Source organism: Rattus norvegicus, chromosome 9 (genome assembly GCF_036323735.1).
Source record: "Rattus norvegicus strain BN/NHsdMcwi chromosome 9, GRCr8, whole genome shotgun sequence".
In the NCBI taxonomy this organism is placed as follows: Eukaryota; Metazoa; Chordata; class Mammalia; order Rodentia; family Muridae; genus Rattus; species Rattus norvegicus.
Window position 1 is genome coordinate 97,985,588 of NC_086027.1, and position 23,528 is coordinate 98,009,115.

Below are 23,528 nucleotides of genomic sequence, written 5' to 3' on the forward strand. Positions count from 1 at the left end.
ACTGATCTCCAACTTGCAATCCTGTGCCTCAGTTTCCCCAATGTAGAATTACAGGCGTGGAGCACTGGGTCTCGGTTCATTTTTGCTTTTGAAAGCCTTCTCTACCTCACCTGGTTTGCATTCACTCAGTTCACCGTGGGGAGTGCTCCCTCTGTAGTGCTCATCGATCTCCTGGGACCCAACACGATCCAAGGAGACACTCTCCGTGGTTGTTGTTCAGGTTAGCATCTCCGTGGCCTTATTATGCTCGTGGCTAACAACGTCTTTTTTCCCTGCAGGATCCCTGAGAGAGAGCGAGCTGCTCGCCCATTTATCCAAAGTACCCAGCACCTCACTGGCATCTGACTGGTGCTCATGTGTATCTGCTGAATAAAATAATGGAATAGAAATACTTTTTTTGTTCTTAATAAAAATGGATCAAAGGGTATGTCTTCTGAGCTGCTCATATCCGAAAATACTTTTCTTATGGCGTCACAATGAAAGCAGTCTTAGTGTCAAAAATGTTTCCTTTAAAATATGTTGAGGGCTTTTTCGGCTTCACGAGCAGAGGGCCTCTTTCTCTCTCTGTGTCTGCTGGACGTGTGTTTCTTCACCCCCAATAAATGCTTTTCTTCGACTGAATAAAATACGCTGATGAAGTCTGAGGATGTAGCTCAGTTTGGTAGACTGCTCGCCTAGTATCCAAGAGGCCCCAGTTTCAATTCACAGCACCACATAAAGCTCTGGCGTGGCGGCACAGTCCTGCCGCCACCTCAGAAGTGTGCCACCACAGCAGAGGTCATTCTTAGCTATGTAGTAAATTTGAGACCAGGCTTGGCTACGTGAGACCTTGTCTCAAAAATATACCCAGAGGATATTTCATTGTCTTTTGCTGATATTGTTTATTGCTGAATCCAGCTTGTCTTTTATACCAGTAGAAATAATATACTTTCTGATTGGAAAGCTAGTAGGATTTTTTTTTTCTCCCATGTATTTTAAGAACAGTTTTGCTAGAATGTCTTAGCCATGTGTTCTTTCCTTTCCTTGTCAAGAACACTCATTTAACCTTGAATTAAAAGTTAAGACTTTTTAGTGCAGTGAGTTTTCTTCTATTAAGTCTCTGGAATATGGCTCCCAATTCTCTTATTCTAGGCTCATCTGCTGAAGAGATGGATCAGTGGTTAAGAGCACTGACTGCTCTTCGAAGGTCTTGAGTTCAGATCCCAGCAACTACGTGGTGGCTCACAACCATCTGTAATGGGATCTGATACCCTCTTCTGGTGTGTGTGAAGACAGCGACAGTGTACTTATATATAATAAATAAATAAATCTTTAAAAAATAATGTGACTATCTATTGCAGCTGTTCTCAGTATGTGGGTTGCAACCTCTTGGGGGGCTCATATCAAATATTTACGTTACAATTCATAACAGTAGCAAAATTACAGCTATGTTGTAGCAATGAAATAATTTTATGGTTGGAGGTCACCACAACCTGAGGAACTGTATTGAAGGGTCGCAGGGTTAGGAAGGTTGAGAACTGCTGACCTGTTGGCTTTAAATCTGTCCCTGTACCCAATACTTTCTCTGGGTCTCCTTCCACTTTATGTACCTCAGGGGTTGAACTGATCAAGGTGATTTTATTAGAGTGCAGAGACCCTGACTATCCCCGAGAGCCTGATACCAAGTCAAGCCAGGGCCTGCCTGGCAGAGGCTCTGAACTGGGTGGGGTCTGGGACCAGGAAAGCCGTTGCCAAGTCAGGAGAGGACATGGGTGGTGTGGATTGGGTGAGCAAGAGGGGAGCAGACCTGCCTTCTTTTCCCTCCATGCTCAAATTATCTACAGAGACCCCAGACACAGACCAGCTCATATGGGGCCCTTTCTCCTGCCACGCAGGATACAGACCAAGACCGGGAGCATCAGGGAGGGGACCTGAGGATGCACAGGCAGCATGAACAGCACCCTGACTTTAGTCTCTGCCTGCTTCACGTTTTCATCAGATCTTTTTGTTGACTGCCCTTAGCCTGTTCTTCACAGGTCACAGAAGTGGCTTTCAGCTTTTCTTCTAGATCATCTGCTGAGAGACACATTTCTTCTCTACTCTTTGGATGCTGTACTTTTCCTCTTTTTTTCCTGCTGTTTCCAACCCTGGAGGTCCGCCGACGTTTTATTCTCGAGTGTGTGGTTTATGCACATGAGTACATGGGTCTGTGTGTGCACACAGGAGCCAGCATAGCTCATTTGGTGTCTTCCTCTGTTGAATTCTGAGTTATTGCCTGAGATGTGGTGTCTCACTAAACTGGAAGCTTGCAGTGTGGGTCGGTTAGCCACGGTGGTCTTGAGAACTGCTTCTCTTCCAAAGCCTGGCTCGCAAATGCTGGGGTTATAGGCGTGCATGCAGCCACATCTGGGTATTTTTATGTAGGTTCTGAGGTCTTCTTGACTGCAGAGCAAGTGGTCCTAGCACTGAAACATCACCCTGGCTCCTCTATTCTCTTTTTGATAAAGGTGAGCCTGGTGTACGTCTGTGACCACTCCGGGAAGTCTTGGTCCTGCTCTTTGTCTAGTCAGCAGAGTGGAGGGTGGCTTATAGGACACATGTCCATCTGCTAAGGCCTCTACCTGTTCCCCTCTTTCTCAGACAGTCCCCAGGCTACTCCGTAACTAAGTTCCCCATTTCTACCTGTGTACTTTACTCTACATCCTAGTTGCCCCCCCAGCTCACTGCCCACTGTTCCTGGTGTTGCCTGCCGATACACAATGCCACCACAGAGCCCCAGGCTGCCCCTTTCTTTCCCTTCCTCTCTTCTCCTGCTTCTGTCTCCAAAGACATCTTTCAGAAGTCAGGGACCACCACGTTTTCTAGAACAGTCATCACGCTGACCCTGTGACTATGGCGTGCCCACATCTTCAGGCATGTGTGTGGAGGTCTCTAGACAACCTGAAATGGTTTCTTCTCCTGCTGCCACATTGCTCTCAGGGATTGAATTTAGGTCATTGGGGTTGTTGGCAAGCACCTTTACCCACTGAGCCATCTCTTATGCCACACATTGCAACGAAAGAATCCGGTCCGTTTCTTGCACTGTAGGAATTTCTGGTCCATTTCTTCCAATCAAAGCCATCACCGAGTCAAGCTTCAGCCATTTTCAGAAAAGCAGACAGAACAGACTGAGCTGCAGCTGAAGGGCTCTGGCCCAGGAACATCTTCCCACTCTTCTAGTCATGCCTCTTGTCCGAGGTACTCTTTACTTGTTGATATTTTTGGTGTCCCCAGTTCCAGTCCCGGGCCACCAGCTCTCATTCATTGTACTCTCTTCTCTGCTGGGGAAAAGCAGCCCCCAGCTCCAGTCTCCTGCTTCTCAGGTGGGCTCTGGTAATTTCTGTTTTCTGAGGCCATGCTACTCCCTCCCCCAACCCCAGACTTGTTCCTTCTCTGGAAAAAACAAAACAAAACAAAAAAAACAAACCCAAAACAAAACAAACAAACAAAAAAAACCCAAAACAAAACAAAAAAACAAAACAAAACAAAAACAACAACAACAAAAAAAACGTTAAATGCCTCCCAGGGGCTACACAGACCTCCCCCATCCAGGGTAGAAAAGAGCTGCCCTCCCCTAGAGCCAAGCACCACCCCTTCTCCCAGCCCCTCCCCCACCCGAGGTCACAGACTGTGACAAAGTCTTATTGCCCTGTCTCCAGGAATTCATTTTCTGTCTCTCCCTCTGTTCCACCTCTCCGGGGCTCCCCGCCCCTCCTCAGCCCCTCAGCACCGTGCCCCTCGTGTTTGCCAGGCAGCTGGCTGCCTTCATTATTTTTACGCCAACACAGTTTAAAAATCTCCGCTGCCTCCTTGCTGTCTGCAGAGAGGCGGCTGCCACATTACTCTGACACGTTGATGTCATTAGTGTCCAAGCGCACGCTCTTCAGCTAATGAGGCGGCAGAAAGAAAATTAAGGGGAAAAAAATCACACAGGCACATTGCTTTATATGTAGATGGAGAAATAAAGAAAAAAAAAAGGGTAGGAAAACAGAAGCCAGCTTCCCGATGGCTCCCCTTCCTCCTCCCCTGGAGACACAGGCGCTGCGGGCAGCCAGGGAAACCGGGGCCTGCATTTTGACCACAGTTCTACCGAAAATCTCCTGCCCAAATCTGGTGAAACTAGCCAGCGGCTGAAGTCGCCTTACTTAATTTTGCAATTAGGTACAAAACAAGAAACCAGGGTACTCTGGTTCCAGCAGCGTCAGTGTCCGGGGTTGAGCCAAGGCCTGGACTCTGCAGATGTTTCTGGAATCTTCTATTCTCCCCACTCACCCCCACCTTTGCATTCCTGCTCTGTCTTCACTCTCATCTGAATTTTCACAGTGGCCGGCTGACCGATATGTCTTCTCTGTTCTCTCCTCCGGCTTCTTCTTCACACTCAGGAAGATTCATTTCCGCACACAGATTTTGGTTAGTCACTTCCCTTTGCTTTAAAACGATGAACTGGATCTCTCTTGTCCTTAGGCAAAGACCCAGGCCCTTCACAAGGCACACATTCCCTGCTTGCTCTGTCCCAGGGCATCTGCTGTCCGTAATATTCTCCTCTAGGCTTTGGTCCTCGGATCTAGGTTTGCTCATGTCATGCTAGGGGTCTCTGATACCCCAGTGCGATGGTTAATTTTGAGTGTCAACTTGACAGGATCTAGAATCACCTAGAACACTAATCAACCTGTGAAGGTGTTTCCACATCTGGTTAAATAAAACAGGAGGGCCCATCCTTAATGTGGGTGGCTCCCCCGTGGGCCTGGGCTGACTATGATGGAGAACTATAAGCACCAACTCTCTCCTGCTTCCTGACCGTGGGTACCATGTGACCAGCTGCACTGTCCTCCTGATGCTGTGAAGCCCCCACCGCAACACTCTGTACCCACAAATTGTGAGACAAAACAAACTTTTCTTTTCTTAAGTTGTTGCTGTTGGCTTCTTTACCACAGCAATTAAAAATAAATAAAAAAATACACACAGCCAACTGAGGCCAAGACCCAACTTAACACTTGCAGAGGTTGGGTGCTTCTGTGGCATGGCTCAGTGTATATGACGGTCTGACCCCCAAGTCAGGCTGATCGTGAGGGCGGAAGTCAGTGTTCTCCTGTCTCCAGTGGAACTTCAGTCAGGACTCCTAATCATCTTATTTTTATTATTATTATTGTTTTTTAAAGATTTATTTATCATATATAAGTATACTGTTGCTGTTTCAGACATACCAGATGAGGGCAGTGTATCTCATTACAGATGGTTGTGAGCCACCATGTGGTTGCTGGGAATTGAACTCGGGACCTCTGGAAGAGCAGTCAGTGCTCTTAACCACTGAGCCATCTCTCCAGCCCTTTATTATTATTTTTAATTATGTGAACGTGTGCACACACACTGTGTGTGTGTGTGTGTGTGTGTGTGTGCACGTGCGCACACACAAATAAGTACAGGTGTCTGAGGAGAATAGAGGTGTTGGATACCCCCTAGTCCTGGAGTTCATAAGAGGTTGTGAACTGGGTTGGGGATTTAGCTCAGTGGTAGAGCGCTTGCCTAGGAAGCGCAAGGCCCTGGGTTCGGTCCCCAGCTCCGAAAAAAAAAAGAATCCCCCCCCCAAAAAAAGAGGTTGTGAACTGTCCGATGTAGATGCTGGGAGCTAAGCTAAGGTCCTCCGTATGTGCTTTTAACCTCCAAGCTGTCTCTCCTGCCCCTTAGCATGGCTGTTGAATGAATACATGGGTGGGCACATGAGATGTGTTGTGAGCAAGCTCCACAGGCTGTGAGGAAAACTCATGGCTGGCCTAGTCCTTATGTCACTGCTAGGTCCCAGGAGTAGTTACTCGTGGCCCTTGCAGGTGTCTGTCTCCCGCCTCCTGGCACGGGGGTGGGGGGTAAGCTCATTTTCTCTCCGTCATCACAGAGTTAGTTCAGAGAAAAAGCATGACACAGGAAGAAGCAGAAGGTAAAGGGCTCTGGGGAGGGTTGGTGGCATCAGGGGAAAGCACAGCTGACCCCTTGGTCCTGTGTCATTTCAAATGGCTCTCAAGTCAACACAGAGAAGAAGGGCGAGGGGGAAAGGGTTTGAGTCAAAGGCCTCAGGGGTGGGAAGGGCAGCTCATGTTCCTCCTAGAGGTGACCCGGCTAAAAAGCTCTCCTAGCCTCTTTGTGGCTCCAACATTCTCTTTTGGAGTGGACCTGAAATGTGCTCTCGAAAGAGGTAGACAAAGGAAAACGTGCTTCATTTATTTCTGAGCCATGAATTTGAGGAGTGATTCAAGAAAACCTTCAATGCCAAGTCACAGCCGGGCCTGCACGCTTGCATCTCCTTGCTGTCCAGGGAGTCTATGAGCCCAGACTTACCTTTATACTTTTAGGACTGAAGCCTGGTTACCAGCCTCTACCTGCACCTGAAGGGGACAACACCCCTACCTCTGGTGTGAACGAGGGAGAAGGGCCTGGCATTGTGGATACGGGAGCTCCAAAGCCCGCACTCCTTGGTTGTCACAGCGAGCGTGGTTGTCACAGCGGCACAGTGAGCATGGTGCAGAGGAGGCTCACTGATGCCATGACGGTGCCTTTGTCTGGGCACAGGGAACTGTGATTTATGTCACACGCTCTCTGCGGAAACCCTTTGCCTCAGTAATTCCGTGCTCCATGGGTGTCTCTTCACATCTATTTAAAGTACGGCTGCTGCTCACGGGGTTGTGTGCTGGCTCTGCAGCATTCCAGGTGGCTTGGTGCTTGCCTGCCGTGGTGCTGTGGTGCCGGTGTCTTACCTGGGGAGCATCCTTGCCTCTGCTCTGCCTCTGTGTAGAGTGGCTGTGCACCCTGTGGGGCTGCTAAGCTCAGTCAGGTGATTAGACGCCTTCCAGGGAAACTAACGGTGAGCATCGGTGGCGTAGGCTGCCTCTCCAACTCCAGGGTTTTGTCTGCTTATCCCAGGCAAGGCCAGCCCTTCAGAGGCACATCGAGCTTGGATTCAGTGAGGGTAAATGCAACTCGTCTACAGGCTGTTCAGGAAAATGGGGCCACTTTTAGATGTCCAAGGGCGTCTGTGTAAAGGGGTCAGGAGCTCACGCCCAGAGGCTGATGCATCAGACCTGTGCCCTGGAATCACTGAAGTCCCTTGAGTTCATGTGGCGATCTTGGACCTAAGGCCTGCAGGGATCTGTGCTGTGCCAGTGCAGGGTAGACAATGATTTTTGGTATAAAGATTTTTCGAGTAACTCTCCCGTTCCTTACACATTGGTGTGAAGTTGACTAGAGAGAATCCTTGCAACTACCAGCAGTCAGGTGCTTCCCATGGCTATGGCCAACCCCCAATCCTGAGGTATGACAGCCTGATCATATGACCGACCACACCCCGTGTGGCTGGCATGGCATCTGGGCATGTCCTAGAACAGAGGACCTGAAGATCTGGAGGGGAACTTGGAGCCATGTGCTGCCTCCCTAGGTCAGAGAAGGGTGCGTGCTGCCCCTAGAAACCCTATCCTCAGGGGTCAGGCTGGAGGGGGGACGGGCTGTGGCTCAAAGTCCAACACCTTAATGGGGGTCCCTCACAATGAAATGGCACCAAGATTAACAAAGGACTATTTTTAGTCACTACTGAGGTACAGTACATTGTGTGTGTGTGTGTGTGTGTGTGTGTGTGTGTGTGTGTGCGCGTGTGTGTGAATATGCACTTGTCACAGCATGTATGTGGATGTCAGATGACAACTTGCAAGAGTCAGTTCTCTCTTACAATGAGAGAGAGAGAGAGAGAGAGAGAGAGAGAGAGAGAGAGATCCGTGTTCTCTGCTGCTCCATTCAACTACCTCTCTTTAATAGAAGCCATTGTCAGTCACTTCCTGTTTGCAGCCCATCAAGGGAGATCCACTCTGTTCTTTGTTCTTTGTGTGGTTCCTTACAGTAATGACTAAATGAGTGTCTGGGCTAAATGGAGACAGGATGTGACCTGAAGGGCAGTCAGTCTTGTGTCCACATCCCAGGTAGCTGAACATGTCCTACTGGGAATGGGGAGTGTTAGGGTGTAAGCTCTGAATGTGGAGATGTTCCCGAGTACAAGAACGGCTGTACTTCCTTTGGAGAGCATGCCACATTGAAATCTGTGTGTTGACAGAGCACCACTGGGCGACAGTATCAAGAAAGAGTCAGTGTGATTGTCGATGAGGAGAGTCTAGGAGAGGCACGTAGTAGAGCTGTGACCCTTCTCCATAGATGCCTCCTTCACTCTGAACATGCCCATGTGCAAGGTCATTTGAGAGAAATGTACAAATCTCACTCCCTCACAGCACTGAAAACTGTTCCTTCGGATCATCTTTGGAGAAAGGCTTTCTAGATGGTGGTTCAAAATGTACCAGGGATGCATACATGTTCACAGGTACGTGTAGATGTATATTTATTATATTGTATGTGATTGAGGTATCTTGGGAGATGGGAGAGGTTTTTAAAATGAAGTGAACCAAAATTTTATGATTTATTTGATTTCCTTCAATGAAGTCTTTTGGGGATGACAATCTCTTCTTCTAGATAATGCTTTGGGAATGTTTGTGTGTGTGTGTGTGTGTGTGTGTGTGTGTGTGTGTGTGTGTATGCACATCTGTGAATACCATGTGTGACTGGAAGTCAGAGTACCCATTAGGGTGACTAGCTTCACCTTTCATCTTGTCTGAGGCAGCCCCTTTTGTTTGCTGCTTTGGTGCACACACTAGGCTATCTGGCCCCGTAGATTTATTTACATGAATGGGTCCGGGTGTGTGCGCATGTGCGTGGGGAAGCTGGAGCTCAGCCTTGGGTATCATTTCTCAGGAGCTGTCCACCTTATTTTTGAGATAAGGGTTTTTACAAGAACCTGGGTACGGAGGTGATAGCTAATTTTCGTTGTCAACTTGACCACACCCAGAATCAGTTAAGCCCCAATGTTCTGGCTGCACCCGTGGGGAGTTTTCTTGTGGGTTTTTTTTTTTTTTTCCGGAGCTGGGGACTGAACCCAGGGCCTTGCGCTTCCTAGGCAAGCGCTCTACCACTGAGCTAAATCCCCAACCCCCCGTGGGGAGTTTTCTTAATTGGATTATTTGAAGCAAGAAGATACACCCTAAATCTGGACCACACTGCCTGGTGTCAGCCCACATAAAAGGACATGGAAGAAGTGAACCTTGGTTTCTGCATACTTGCCCTCACTCCCACTGGTAAATTCATCTATCCTATTGCCAAGGCTGATATCAAGGCCAACTTCTTCAGGATTCTAACAGAATACTGGAAGGCTTGCAACTCTTCAGGACTCCAGCACCAGGCAGGAATTGCTGAAGCATTCAGTCTTGTGGGCTGGACAGTTCATAGAGTTTCAGTCTTTCTGTCTGGATACAGCCATTGTTGGACCACAGCCTCTCAACCATCTAATAAATCCTCTCTCTCTCTCTCTCTCTCTCTCTCTCTCTATATATATATATATATATACACATATATATATGTGCAGGATATATATGTATTTATTAGTACACATACATATTTATATAGTATATTGTATACATATATATGTACACATATCTGTATATATACATACATATATATTCACATATATGTGGTGTATATACAGGTATACACATATATACTACATATATATGTTTATGTCTATTGTACCTTTATCAGTCCTGTTCCTTTAGAGCAGTGGTTCTCAACCTGTGGGCCACAACCCCTTTGAAGAACCCTTTCACAGGCGTCACAACTCAGACGTCCTGCCTATCAGATATTTACATAATGATTCATAACACAAAATTACAACTATGAAGTAGCAACAAAAGTAATTTGATGGTTAGGGGTCACCTCAGCATGAGGAACTGTATTTAAAGGGTCACGGAGTCAGGAAGGTGGAGAATCACTGCTTTAGCAAATCCTGACTAATGCATTGGGCCTCGATGACTAGACTAGGCTGCCTGGTCCGCCTGTGAAGGCACGATCCACCAAAGCTAGGCGTTTACATGGATTCTTGTGCTTTGCTGCAAGCGTTTTACTGACCGAGCCGTCTCCTCAGCCCCTCGACGTCCTTTTAACTCCCCCCCCCCATGATTTCATTATGGCATAGTCGTACCTCTACATTATTGTACTTCGTCTGCGTTTGCCTAGGGATTTTATTGTGGTAGCATTGTTTGTCCTTTTCCCTCAATAGTCTTTTATATGAATAAATGACCTCACAGATGGAGAAAGTGACAAGGTGAGCCCAGCAGAGTTTGCAAAGGCACAGCCAGGGCAAGGGGTGGAGGCCTCAACCCTGGGGTGACCAGAACAGGGCACATGGGTGAACTGCACAGCAGGGGTGAGGGATTTGCGAAGGTGGAGAGTGCTCTCATTAACAGGGCGCCGAGCAGGTTGAGTGACTTCACTGCAGATCAAACGCCAGCTGTGACAAGAGACTCATTTTCATCTTTCTGAAAATTACACCAAAAGACGAAGCTGCTGAAATACTCGGAGCTGGCGCTGTGATGGCATCGCCGAAGCAAGAGTTCCCCGGGAGACTACTTCGAAAGGTGACACTCTGGAATATTTATCAACAGTACAGCCTCTTCATTTTTCTTTTGGCTAACCACGAGAATTCTAAGTCCTCCTCAAAGTAGGGTCCCAAGACCCGCAGCCTCCACCTCCCCTGGGAGGTCCAGAGAAATGCAGACCCTCCCACGACTGCCGGGGTCATCCCACTTTGGATACACATTGTGTGAGCCTTGGGAGGTCCGGTGTCTGCACAGCCAAACTACCCCGGGGTCCCCTTACCTTGGGGAAGGCATCAGGCCACACGGAGCGGGATCCGTGATTTAGTAGCGCCTGGACAGTGCGCTGCGGCGCTGTCGGGGGCGCGCACGTGGCCGTCTGCAGGGCGCGCGCTAGCGGGGACGCGCCACCGTAGTCGAGCGCGTCCGCGTCCGCGCCGTTCCGCAGTAGGAGCGTGCACAGGCCGGGGCGCGCGTGGCCGCAGGCCTTGTGCAGCGGGCTGCGCTCGTCCTCGTCCCGCATGTCTGTCGCTGCGCCGCCGCGCAGGAGGAGCGCGCACAGGCGCAGGCAGCGCGCGTGCTCCTCAGGGCTCCGCGCCGCCGCTCCGCACGCTGCGCTTAGGGCCGTCTCGCCGCGGCCGTTCCTCGCGTCCACGCGCGCGCCACAGCCCAGATAGAGTTGCGCGTGTTTGTCCAGGCCGCGCTGGGCTGCCACGTGTAGCGGTGTGTCTCGGTTGGGGCCACCCTCCAGCTGGACTGTCGCGCCGTGCTCCAGCAGCTCCTGAGCGCACCTGCGGAAGGCCAAATCAGTCACCAGCGCGCGGGACCAGCCGCGACCCTCCACCCACAGCGCAACTGGTGGGTGAGCACCAGCCAAAGCCAGAACTTTGGATCTTCAAGGCCACTCACTGCGGAGCGAACAGAGCTAAGACAAAACAAGATTATGTCAAACCCAGGGTCCCAGATATACTCCTCACCAAATGAATAGAAACATTTCATAAACTTAGAATGGGAATGACAATTGCATAGTGGTATTTGGGAAGGTAATGTCCATATGACAGTGTTCAGTGTGCTGGTCACTTGGACTTTATCTGGACATGGGTCAAACTTGGAGGTTAAGTTCTGGAGAGAATGCCTTAGATCAAGCTACCCCATCTTTTCTTGGAAAGGGCTGGAAAGGAAGATGCAAGGCAGGCCTTATATTGCCCCAGTTTGGGGCTGGGGTGGGGCTTCATCCTTGCCTGAAGGACACTGACTCTCTCAGACGGGCACCGGAGTCTTTTTCATTGGAAGCACCACGCAGAAGCAAACCCATGCCGAGTTACGCGTCCTTTCCTCCTTGACCAAACTGTACGCTTTGGCTGTGCCTGTTTCCAGTCAGTCTCCTAAGATTTCTGAGTCCTGTGGGAGATCACAGTCTCCCCCTCCCCAAATATTCTCCTAGGAGGATAGAATCTGCTGCCTCTAGGCTCACCAACTGAACTCAAGACTGTCTTTGACTCCAGACAACTAGCTTCTCTCAGGAGAGCAGTTTCCTTGACCAACCCTAGAGGGGGGAAGAAGCCACAGACCCCCTTGCAGTGCACTCAGCTTGTGTCCTGGGGCTCTGATCCAGACCCCTCCTCTCTCTCTGGGTAGTTCCTGACACTAACCTGACTAGTGCTGCTTACAGTGTTCTTCTCTGCCCCAGTGAGCAAAGACTTGGTTCCTCGCCTTTCTCCTCTCTGTCTTTTCCTCAGGCAGTGCTGTGGTAACTGCTCTGTTGTCACTTTCCTCTGTTTAGGAAATGATGGCCATCCCCATCTTTTGTCACCTATTCCTCTCCACCTGGCTGCTCTGAACTCTGCTGGGGGAGGCAGGACCCTCCTGGGAGCCTGGCTGTGATCTCAGCTGACCCACCCGGATCACCACCCAGCTCCCCATCTGTAATCCTCCAGCCCTCCCATTTTTCTAGCCTTTCTCATTCCTGGCTAGTACCCCCTTTAGATAGTCCAGCACACTAACTGAACGGTACAGCTCACAGGCTTCTGTTGGCTTCTGCCCCTTCCTGTCCACTTGGGAGTTTACCCCAGATCTGCTGGGAGTGCTTTCAAGAAATCCCTCCCTTGTTGTCTCCAATAGCTGTTCCTGTGGCTGCAGGGGCAGGGACACTTGCTCCCTCTATTTCTCTGTGTCTCAACAGCCTCCCTTGCCAAAGCTCCTCCTGCTGGGTTTCAGTTCTCTCTGTCCAAGGATAGGCCCTACCTAGATCATTCCATAGTTGCATACCCTGGTGCCTGTGTGTGCACTTTCCCCAGGGACTCACTGGCATGGCCACCGACTTCCTGTCTTCCTTTTCTCCTACTCTGGGACACCTTCTTCACACCACCAGGCTGAAGGGCACCCTTTTGCTTTATGCCCTTTGCTTTGCCTTATGAGTACCCGATCAAGCAGGACCCTCACCGTAAAAACTGTATCGCTGCATTTCCAAAGGCTAACCCTTTGTCTCTCTGTCTTAAAACTGTTGGTTCTTTGAGTGTAAAAAATGTGTGTGACTGTCGGGTGCAGGGCTGAACCTACCTCATTATCTGTATTCCCTAAAAAGCCTGTTGAACAAATGCTTCTTGCTAACGACCGTCTTTCAGCTCCCTCCTGCACTGCTGATGTTTTCCCTATTATTTACTTAACTGGGGCTCTGATCCAGTTCATCCATCCAGGGTTTGGGGACTGACAGCCGCTGCCCTGAAATGCATTTCTTTCTTCCTAGGGACTCTCAGTCTATTTAATTCTCCCTCTGTGTTTCTCTTGCCACCACATCAGCAGTACCATGAGAAGTGGTCTGTCCTGGGTGAAAGATCTTTACAAACAACTACAGCGTGATGTGAGGCATCCTTTGGGAAGACGGTACCCAGCCAAGAAAGGATGCAAATTTTACAATCAGAGCGATTTGCTTTGCTTCCTGCCTGGCTCTCTAGGAGGAATTTTGAATGGTGCAGTGGGAGGTTAGAAATCAAGGACTCTGTCTCATTTTGTCAGCAAGCCTCACAAACATTATAAACATTTTCTTCTGTCTTTTTTTCTTTTTAAAGCAGCACAGCCTCCAAAGGAAGATGTTCACCTGGAAGAGTCCTTGGCGTGATGGACGAATGGCAGTTTGCTGTTTGCTATATAGGGACAGGATGGGGACACTGGCCCACAGTCTGGAGGTTTACAAATGCCCGGCCTTTCTGGTTTAATGAAGAGCCTTAACAGGCTAACCCTTGGCACTTTTTAATGCCCGGCAGTAGCTGAGATGTAGAATTAGAGACGGGAGAGAGAAACCACAGGACAAATTGATGAGGGCATGTCTCTCTCGGCCCAGGTCAGACAGTCATTAAAAATGAAGGTGTGGTAGCCTAGGTAATGGCACACACAGATCCGTCCCATGGATGCGTGGAACCATCAGTTTACAAAACACACAGACAATACTGCCTTGAAAAGCCACCAGTAAAGAATGTGTTTGAGGAGAGCTTGGAATTGTGCAGGGCAGAATGGGGTTACCCCAGTTTACACCCAGCACAGTAGGGTGCTGTGCTCACGAGGGACTTTGGTTTCTTCGCACTGACTAATATTTTCAGAACTTTTAAGACAGGTTGGGGTACACAGCTTGGTATAGGAAAAACAGCCGACGCCAGCTGTTAACCACAGAGCCAACCCCCACAAGCCCCAGCAGCAGCTACATCGTAAGAACGACATTCTTTCCAAGCTTCCAGAACACTCTCAACGTTTCCCTTGATGCCTCTGATAGAAGCGTGGCTTTGGGAAGGCAAATATGACAGATGGGGCTTTTGGGCAGGGCAGGAGACGAGAGGGCTGATTGTGGAGGAAGCTAGAGAAACAAATGAGGACCTCTCTGTATTCTACCCCAGGACTAAACCGTGTCTTCAACAACTTATCATTCCCACACCACAGCTGCAGTGGTGGTGTTTCCCATGGAAACCATACAGCTGGAGAGATGGCTCAGTGGTCAAGAGTGCTGGCTGCTCTTCTGGAAGACCTGGGTTCAATTGCACCCACACTGCAGCTCAAAACATCTGTAACTCCAGTTCCGGGAGATCTGATGCTCTCTTCTGCACCCCCCCCCCACCCCCAGGCACCAGGTGCAAGCATCTCACATAGACAAAATGCCCACAGACACAAAATAAGAAGCACTGGGAAATGTCCCCCATAGGCTCCCGTATTTGAACACTGATCCCTGGTTGGTGGCTGTTTGGGGACATGTAGAAGTTTTAGGGGGCGGATGGAGCCTTGTTGGAGGAAGAATTGCCATTGGAGGTGGGCTCTAAGAGTTCATAGATTCACCCAACTTTTCCTCTATCATTTATATTTGGAGACAGGGTCTCATTAAAGGGGGATCTCACCCATTGGCTGGGTCCGCTGGCCAGCGAACTCTGGGGATCTACTCATCTCTGAGGTAGATCCTCACACTGAGGTAACAGGCACATGCGCCACTACCCCTGACTTTATATAGGTGATGGGGATCCTAACTTAGGCCCTGGTGCTTGTGGGGCAAACATTTCACCCACAGATCCATCTCCCCTGAACACTAAGCTTTTAAAAGACAATGAATTGATGGACCCCATGTCTAATATTTCTGAGGTGGCCAAGACCCCGAGACTTGATGGGCTATGGACCTAGGGGAAAACCAAACACTATGATTGTTCTACTGAAGAGGTATAGCCACAAATGACTCCCAATGGCATTCTCTTATACCAATAGACCAGAGAAGCTTCCTTCTGCAGCAGATGGGAACAAACACAGAGACCAGAGGTAGACAACGCGCAGAGATCGAGAGACTTTGGAACACAGAGTCCTGAATAGGGTGTCTCTACCAAGCCTCTCCCCTCAGGGCTCTGGAGCTTTTCTGAAGAGGAGGCAGAAAGGTTGTTAAGGTTAGGATAGAAGACACCAAGGACAGTGCCATCCAGATACAATAGGACTGAGAACCCATGAACTCACAGACTGTGGCAGTGTGCACAGAGACTGCACAGGTCTGAGCCAGATGCAGTCCCAGCACTGAGAACTGGACATGAGCATCTATCGCTGGCTAAGAAGCCATCTCAAACCGATAACTGCTGGCCTAAGAAAAATTGGTCCTCTACAATGGAGTATGAGAGAGAGAGAGAGAGAGAGAGAGAGAGAGAGAGAGAGAGAGAGAGAGAGAGAATGGTCTGGAGAGCATCTCGGAGGAGACAAAGGAGGGAAAACCATGATCAGAACATACTGAGTGATACGAGACTTATTTTCAATAAAAAATTAATTGATTAATAAATTCATTCAAAAACACATGGACTTTCAAGGCAAGGCAATGCGTTTCTTGTATACATTGTAGGACTTCCTGGGCATGGGGAAGGGTGGCTTGCCCTGTAGCCTCTAGCTGTGGGGCTCATCAACCCTCTGAGGTGGATGCTTTCCCCTGGGCTGTGGTACCTAGTCAGCTTCCAGGTGTGAGCACAGGAACAGGGGACATGATGGTGGCTCCGGTCAATGCAGGATGCTTGAGTATGATTGTCAGCCATGATGGATGCAGATGGATTCTACAGTGCCCGACAAGCAATGGGCCAACAACGGGTGGGAGAAGCTACCAAAGCTAAATTCATGACCAAAACATCACCTTTTGCTGAGCAGACAGACATTGCTTTGGAGTACTTTGTCAGTAATACTATTTATGGGCAACTCGTGCTGGATGCCCCTTGAGTCGTTGGGTGTTACTCGCGATCCCACCATTTAGCGCAACTGCCACGGGGCCTCCTCAGACGTGCAGAAGGGGCTTCACGATAAGGACGGTGTCCAGGAGGGTGGTGGGTCTTAGGAGCCGGTCACATTGGATCATAGTTATTGCTGTTGCCTCTTCTTGAAGTGGGTGAGCATGGTAAAAACTGGGCTGCAGGCAGAACCCTGGGGGACAGTGGCAGAAGCTTAAGCACTGTCTAGAAGCTGTGTGTGTACCGGTCTCTGGGAGAGATCCCGAGGAGGACTGGAGAGGGAAATGTTAGAGAAAGGTTCCCTCCCACTGGCTGATTCCTGAGCCAGCTTGGCATGAAGGACAGGAAGCCAATAGCCAATAGACCTCTGAGACCAATAGAAGAGCAGTTTTACCTCATTTCTCTGAACCTTCCGCCCGGATCGTCTCTGGAAACTTACTACCCTACCCTGTGCATTTTCCTCTCTGTCCTTTCCTTCGGAGATGCACAGGGCTTCACAGTAGTAAAGACTGACGTCAGCAGACAGAGCTCCAAGGCAGAGGAAGCAGCAAGACCCTGCTTGGCCCGTTGTAGTATCGTTGCCTGTCTTGGAGCCATGACTACTGCTGCGTTATTTTTCTAGTATTGGATGGCTGCAGTGGATGGTGATGTTTGGGGGCCAACTGTCCCCTAGATTGTACACGGACCCCTGTGCCCTGGCAGATGGAGGCACACAATTTCAAACACTGCCTCTGCATTTTACTGCACATGGGCCAACAGGTAACATCTCATCGCCTAGAAACTTCTCTAGTGTCCCTTCTTCCAAAACAGATGCACAGCATTTCTCCCTCTCCCCTCCCCTCCCTTTCCCTCTCCCCGTACCCCTTCATCTCCCTTCCTCTCCCCTCTCCCTCTTCTCCCCCTCTCCTTCTCCCTCTCCTGCTCCTCCCTTGATCCTAATGGATGAAGAGGAGAGCCAAAGTCATCAGTGAGAGGAGAGAAAAGCGGTAGGGGTGGGGAGAGGCTGATAACAGAACAAGATTGAAGACTTTTGAAGTGAGTCACGCAGGGAAACACACAGGTCCTAAGATTGCACCTGAGTGGACTTTGACAAAAGAATCCACTTGAATAATCAGTTCTTGATGCCAAACACACCGTCTCCAGTTCCTAAGAGCCACTCAGCCATCCCTGCGCAGGCAGCTGCTGGTCTGATTTCTCTCAGTGTCTACTTTTGTCTTTCTGAGGATCTGTCATGGTTTTGATCCTGTCTTTGCACCCACATTGCTTTGCATACAAAGTAAACGACTCTTGTCTTTACTATGTGGTCCTAATCAATTGTCCAGGCAGACCACATTTTAAATATAGCCTTCTCCTGTTAGTGGTCACAGGCTTTTGGGTGTCTGGACTTTTCGGTTATTCTAAAGAGAACTCCCGCCATCATTTGTGTATGCATCTTCCTGCGTATGCATCTTCCTGCAGGTATGTGTCCTCATTTCCACTTGTCCGACAAGTAGATAATGAGTGGTCCCATATTTAATATCATAAGAAAATGGCAGTTTTCCAAAGAAACTGTAGCATTCCACACAACAACCAGGGCTTTGTTTGTTTTGAATTGTAATCGGCATGAAACGGAGACTATTTTACTTTGGTTTTAAGTTGCATTTCCTTGGCAACCAGTGTGCTTTATGAAGCGTCTCCCAAGGCTTTGGTCTAGAGGGACGAGCTTTGATTTGCCCTGGTTTCTAGGTAATAAGATGCTATCCGGGAAGTTTACTGCTTAGTTTTGCCAACTTGACACGAAGTAGAGAGAATAATCAGGGAAGGGAGAACCTCAATGGAGAAAAATCCCTCCTTCAGATTGGCTGGTGGACAAGGCTATGGGGGCAGTTTCTTGTTCAATGATTGACATGAGAAGGCTCAGCCCACTGTGGGTGGGGTCAATCTGGGCTAGTCTTGGGTTGTGTCAGAAAGCAGTCTGAATAAGCTTTGAGAGAAAGCCAATATGCAGTGCTCCCCCATAGCTCCTGCCTTGAGTTCCTGCCCTGACTTCCTTCGGTGATGAGCTGTGATATTTAAGCTAAGCAAACCTCCTCAGGTTGGTTTTGTTCAGCATTTTATTCCAGCAACAGAAAGCAAACAAGCCGGGCAGTGGTGGCCTATGCTTTTAATCCCAGCACTGGGGAGACCGAGGCAGGGATTCTCTAAGTTCAAGCCAGCCTGGTTTACCGAGTTCAGGACTACCCGGAGAAACCTTGCCTCGAAAACAAAGCAAAACAAAACAAAACAAAAATCAACCAACCAATCAGCCCAAAACAAACAAACAAACAAACACCCAACCCAAACAAACAACATAGGGAGAAGCAGAACACGGAGGACCTCTGCTTGTGGAGCCCTCAAGGGGCAGCTCGGGCTGAGCCTGGGTGGAACAGGATTGGATATTAATGATGGAGATGTGTGGAATTACTTTGGGGCAGAGGCAGGGTTTGGTGAGGGGATCTTTCATCGCTGCCTGCACACCGCTTGTTTGTCTTTGGCTTCTGGCTCTGCCGGTATCACCACATGGGCACAGCATTGGCCCCTTTGTGCTTCAGTTCCCTAATCTTTAGACTGGGCATGGTCATGTCTTTCAGGGCCACGAGGGTGAGTACTCAGAAATGACAGAGTTCTCCAAATAACAAGTCACCAAGTGGGGCACTCTGGGACCACTTTCTTGACTATTTCTAAAATGCCTTACATTTATGTTGATTGAGACTTTCTTCCTCTCTACTTGATGGGCACAGGGGCGGGCTGCTTACTGGATCCGGTACTGGTGCCCACAAGCTGGGCGAAGCCCCTGCCGCTAGGTGGAGGCTGTTGGTGTTGGAGTCTGAGTCTGAGCCATTGTCCCTGCTGACGTCCTGAGCAGGGCAGTTTTGTTTGCTTGTTATTAAGCTTCAGAGATGGCAGGGCGGTTGCTCCTCCATAGGTGTAGGTCCCACAGCCACAGGCTGAAACAATTGTGGATTGCAAAAATTTGAATAAAGATTACATCTGTTCTGCGCATGTGCAGATCTCCTCTGTCCTGCGCATGTGCAGATTTCCCTGTCGCCACTGTCTCTAAACAGCACATCACGCTAATGGTTTACACAACACTTGCATTGCGTTAGACATTCTAAGAATCTAGAGGTGAATTAAAATATCCTGGCGAATATTAAACTTTGAGGCCTTTCCATGTATCAGACTTTATTGAGCATCTTCAGATTCTGGGTACCCATGGCGCTCACCCTGCATGGATACTGAGGGATGCCTGCTCGCCATTTCGGTCTGCTCAGATAGTTCCACCTGCCGGGCTGGAGCTGGAGCAGAATTGCCTAATGATTTCCTTCAATGATGTCAACCCCCGACATGAATTGGCTGCGTTCACGGGTTCAATTCTGACTTATGAATTAATTATCTTCCACTTAGTACTGACACACCCGGAACAAGAAAGTGAGTCAGTGTGCTTCTTGTTAATATATTTCACGGAGGAAGCAAGCCCTCTTGACTTTGCTTCAATCAAGGTAGGGCCAAGAATGAGAGTCAGGGACTCTGGAAACCATTGATGGTTTTTTTTTTTTTTTTTTTTTGGTTCTTTTTTTCGGAGCTGGGGACCGAACCCAGGGCCTTGTGCTTCCTAGGCAAGCGCTCTACCACTGAGCTAAATCCCCAAACCCACCATTGATGGTTTTAATCGCTGAGAATATATATATATATATATGGTCGGGGTTGGGGGTGTACTCTGATAACAAACAGGGCGATGCTAGCATGCAGCCTGGGTGGGAAACAGGAACTTTACCGAAACTTTTCTTTTTTGGAAAAAAAAAGTCTCTTCAAACAGCCACTAGATTAAAGGTCTCGTATCTCTTTTCGTGTGCTGAATCCTGAATTCTGAAGCTTGCTGCTCCGAAGGAAGCACAGATAGTTTTTTTTTTTTCTTTTTAAATCTCAAGAACTCAGAGACTCAAAGGTTTTCAAGTCCTGTGCCCATGGAGAATTGCTGACTGACAGGGGATGGGGCAGAGCTGGGTCCCTTGGTATGAAGACCATTGTCAGAAGTCGGAGGAAACCAAATGGCTCTGTATGTGGGTCATCGACCTTCTCGCTACTGTGAGGTAAAAAAACATTAAGGATGACCTAAAATTGACTATGTATTAAAGATCCCAGAGAAAGTAGCTCTTTCTTGTCGAAACGACAGTGTTTATACTCCTGGAAGCCAGACCTCCTCAGAGCCCTGCCTTTAGAAGGACTCTTTGGAGCAGAAAGGCCTAGTCACACCCTCAAGTCCCTTCTGACATCTATTAACTTTTTATCCATTAAGGGAGTGGGCTATGTTATTGTAGAGGTGTTCGGTGGGATCGCCAGCGTTTTCAGTGTGATCGTTGACATTGGAGGGGCTCTAAGTCAGCTGTTTTCATAGTTCCTCCTGAAATTCTGATTTATTTATCATTTAACTAAAACTGCCTTGCCTCGGCCCCATGAAAAGGATCTAAATGATAACAAACTCCCAGATTAATCGTCCAAAAGGAAGGTTTCACACAGAGAGAAATGGAAGTGGAAGTGACCCAAAGGAAGCAAGAGGAAAGCAGGGGAGGGGGTGAGGGTGTGGGGGGTGAGGGTAGGAGGGTAGGAGGAGAGGGATCTTGACTAACACCATCATGACCTGAGTTGTGTTCAGAGCCCTTAGCAGACAATGCCCTAGACCCGTGTGGTATTAAAAGCACCCAGAGTCAGTAAGCTAGCTAGTGTTTGTCTAGGGCATAAGCTGTGCTGTGTTACTGGTTGGCACGAGATCTCCACATCTTGTGATGTAAATGCAAACTGTTGCCTTATCATAAGGGACTCTGTCAGGGCTCACAGTAGTTTGTGCTCTGAGTAGGTCCTTAGTAAAGGACACTAGTTATAAAATGAAGCATAATGGAAACTTCTTTTTATTTTAACACTCACTTCCTCCTCGTAGGAGGGTTGTGGAGACAGGGCGAAGAGCTCACAGGATCCCTTTGTCCAGCTTTTCCTCAAGGTAAGGTCTTGTGTTATTATGGGATACACGTCATCATTAGGAAACTAACCTTGGTACACCCTGACGGACTAACAGTAATGAAAGACATGGCTGAATTTGGCTCTCCCATTTCATATCCGTGTTCTGTGCCAGAATCCAATTCAGGGTACCATGCTGCACTGGAATTCTCTAATTTTAATTCTGAGTAAGATGCAAGGAAATAATTTATGTGTGCCCTTGGAGGTATGGGGTATGGTAAATATTACATGGGAAATATTATTGAACATAGTTTCTACCAGAACATTCTATACTTGGGAATTTTGTTCTTGACAAAAAAATAAAAAACAACGAAGTTCCAGAAACCAAGAAGTCACAGATGGCCAACACATGAATAGACTAAGGGAGGAAACAACCCCCCAGCTAAATGGAAATAATGAAGTGTTTCCATCTCCATCTTCATAAATAACTATAGCAATTATGCAGCTGGCAGGAAGGCCTGACTGCAGGTAGACCCATGCAGTAAGTGTGGATGAAAAATGAGGGGTGTGTGTGGAACCAAGAGGGGGACAAAGAGCAATCCATCTTGCCTCCAATGTTGAGTGGCCCTATCCACCATGCTCCTGTTGCCATGAAGTTCTACCTTACCTTGGGACCCAAATGACTGTGAACCAAAAGCCTTTGACACTGTGAGACCAAATGGGTCTATGTCAGATGTTTGTCCCAGTGATGGAAGGTCTACAAAGACATCTGAAGTCATAATTGTCAACACATTTCTAAAGTTGTTATGTGCGTCTAATCAATTGCTTAAAGTGAGTGGTAGAAATTCCTAAATACGGACGAGGACAAGAGGACGTCGTATTTCTCGTTGAAGAAAGGCAGGTTATAAGACAGTGGATCTGCGCAGGTAAAAGAAGGAGAAGCGGGGACGTGGGGAGAAGAGAGAAGAGTGCGAGGGAGTAGGAAAGAAGAAAGACCAAGTTGTTGGCTCAGAATTTCTTACCAGCAAAGATGCCTTTCAAACACTCAAAAGAAATAACTTTTTCAAACAGCAAACACAGACCATTCACCAGCAGCAGACTCTCATCAGAAGAACCATTGAGGAAAGTCCTTGGAGCAGAAGAAAAATAGTAATAGGAGAAGTCCTGGATTTCCACAGAGCAATGAAAAGAAAGGCAACCACAAGTAGAAGTAAAATCTTTTTTTCTATTATTTCAACATATTTAGCAGATAAATGACTGTTAAATGATAATAGCATTGAATTGTATGTAAGTAAAGTGTACTATACCATAGGAAGAGAATGAGAAGAGATAAATGGATATATACTGTCATATGTTTTTTATAGCATGCATTAACTGAGGTTAGACTACGATAAGGTAATGTACAGGGTAAAACCCAAAAGGAATCACTACAATAACACATCCAGAATTGTATTTATTATAGTATGCCAAAATGAATGTAAAATGAGAACACTTAGTGGAGAAGGCAGAAGAAGATACAGAGACTAAAGAATAGATTTACGATTTAATTTGAGCTTAACTAGACAAAAAATTACATTAGCTGTAAATGACACAAATGCCAAATTAAAAGGAAGAGGCTTGGAGGACTACATAAAAGAATGCAAATCCACGTATAATCTACCTATAAGAAACTCACTTAAGGGCTCAGAGGCTCAGAGGTTATGCTGCTGACTCCTCTTCCAGAGCTCCAGAGTTCAATTCACAGCAACCACACGGTGGCTCACAACCATCTGTAATGGGATTTGAAGCCCTGTTCTGGTGTGCCTGAAGACAGTGACAGTGTACTCACATATATAAAATAAATAATATTTAAAAAATACTCACTTAAAACATAGAGTACTCAGGTGGCAGAGGCAAGTGGACTTTTGAGTTTAAGGCTAGCCTAGTCTACATAGCAAGTTACAGAATAGCCAGGACTACATAGAGAGAGACCCTATCTCAAAAACAAAGCACAAACAAACCCAAAACTTCACAAACTGGGCATCACCGGTGGCATATGTATATTTTCTCAGCACTTGGGAGACAGAGGCAAAAGAACCAGAAGTTCAAGCTTATTATTGGCTACATACTGAATCTGAGGCCAGCTAGGATATGCGAGGCTTTGTCTGAGAACAAACAAACGAGCAAACAGTTAAAATTGAAGGCTGATTCAAATGGTTAGCAAGCATCTAACTTAATATTTCCTTTTTTCTCTCCCTTGCCATGGATGAGACCTTAGGTTTGTGTCTAACAAATACTCTAAGGAAAAAGTTACAGAAGGGGTTTCTTTTCTTTCTTTCTTATTCTTTTCTTTTTTTTGCCAGTAGGTCAATAAAATTGCTACTTC

General features: G+C 47.8%; 1 protein-coding gene across 5 annotated transcripts in view; it reads right to left on the bottom strand.

Annotated features, from left to right (window-relative positions):
• Positions 1-23,528, bottom strand: part of Asb18 (ankyrin repeat and SOCS box-containing 18) — a 64,592-nt gene that overhangs the window by 6,570 nt on the left and 34,494 nt on the right. For 3 of the 5 annotated variants that reach the window (XM_039083755.2, XM_039083757.2, NM_001108231.1), the window contains one exon: positions 10,753-11,260. In XM_039083755.2, coding sequence (XP_038939683.1) covers positions 10,753-11,260 — 508 coding nt within the window. Of the gene's footprint in view, positions 1-10,082; positions 10,520-10,752; positions 11,261-23,528 lie in introns of those variants that run through there. The other 2 variants (XM_063267314.1, XM_039083756.2) reach the window with 1 other exon arrangement.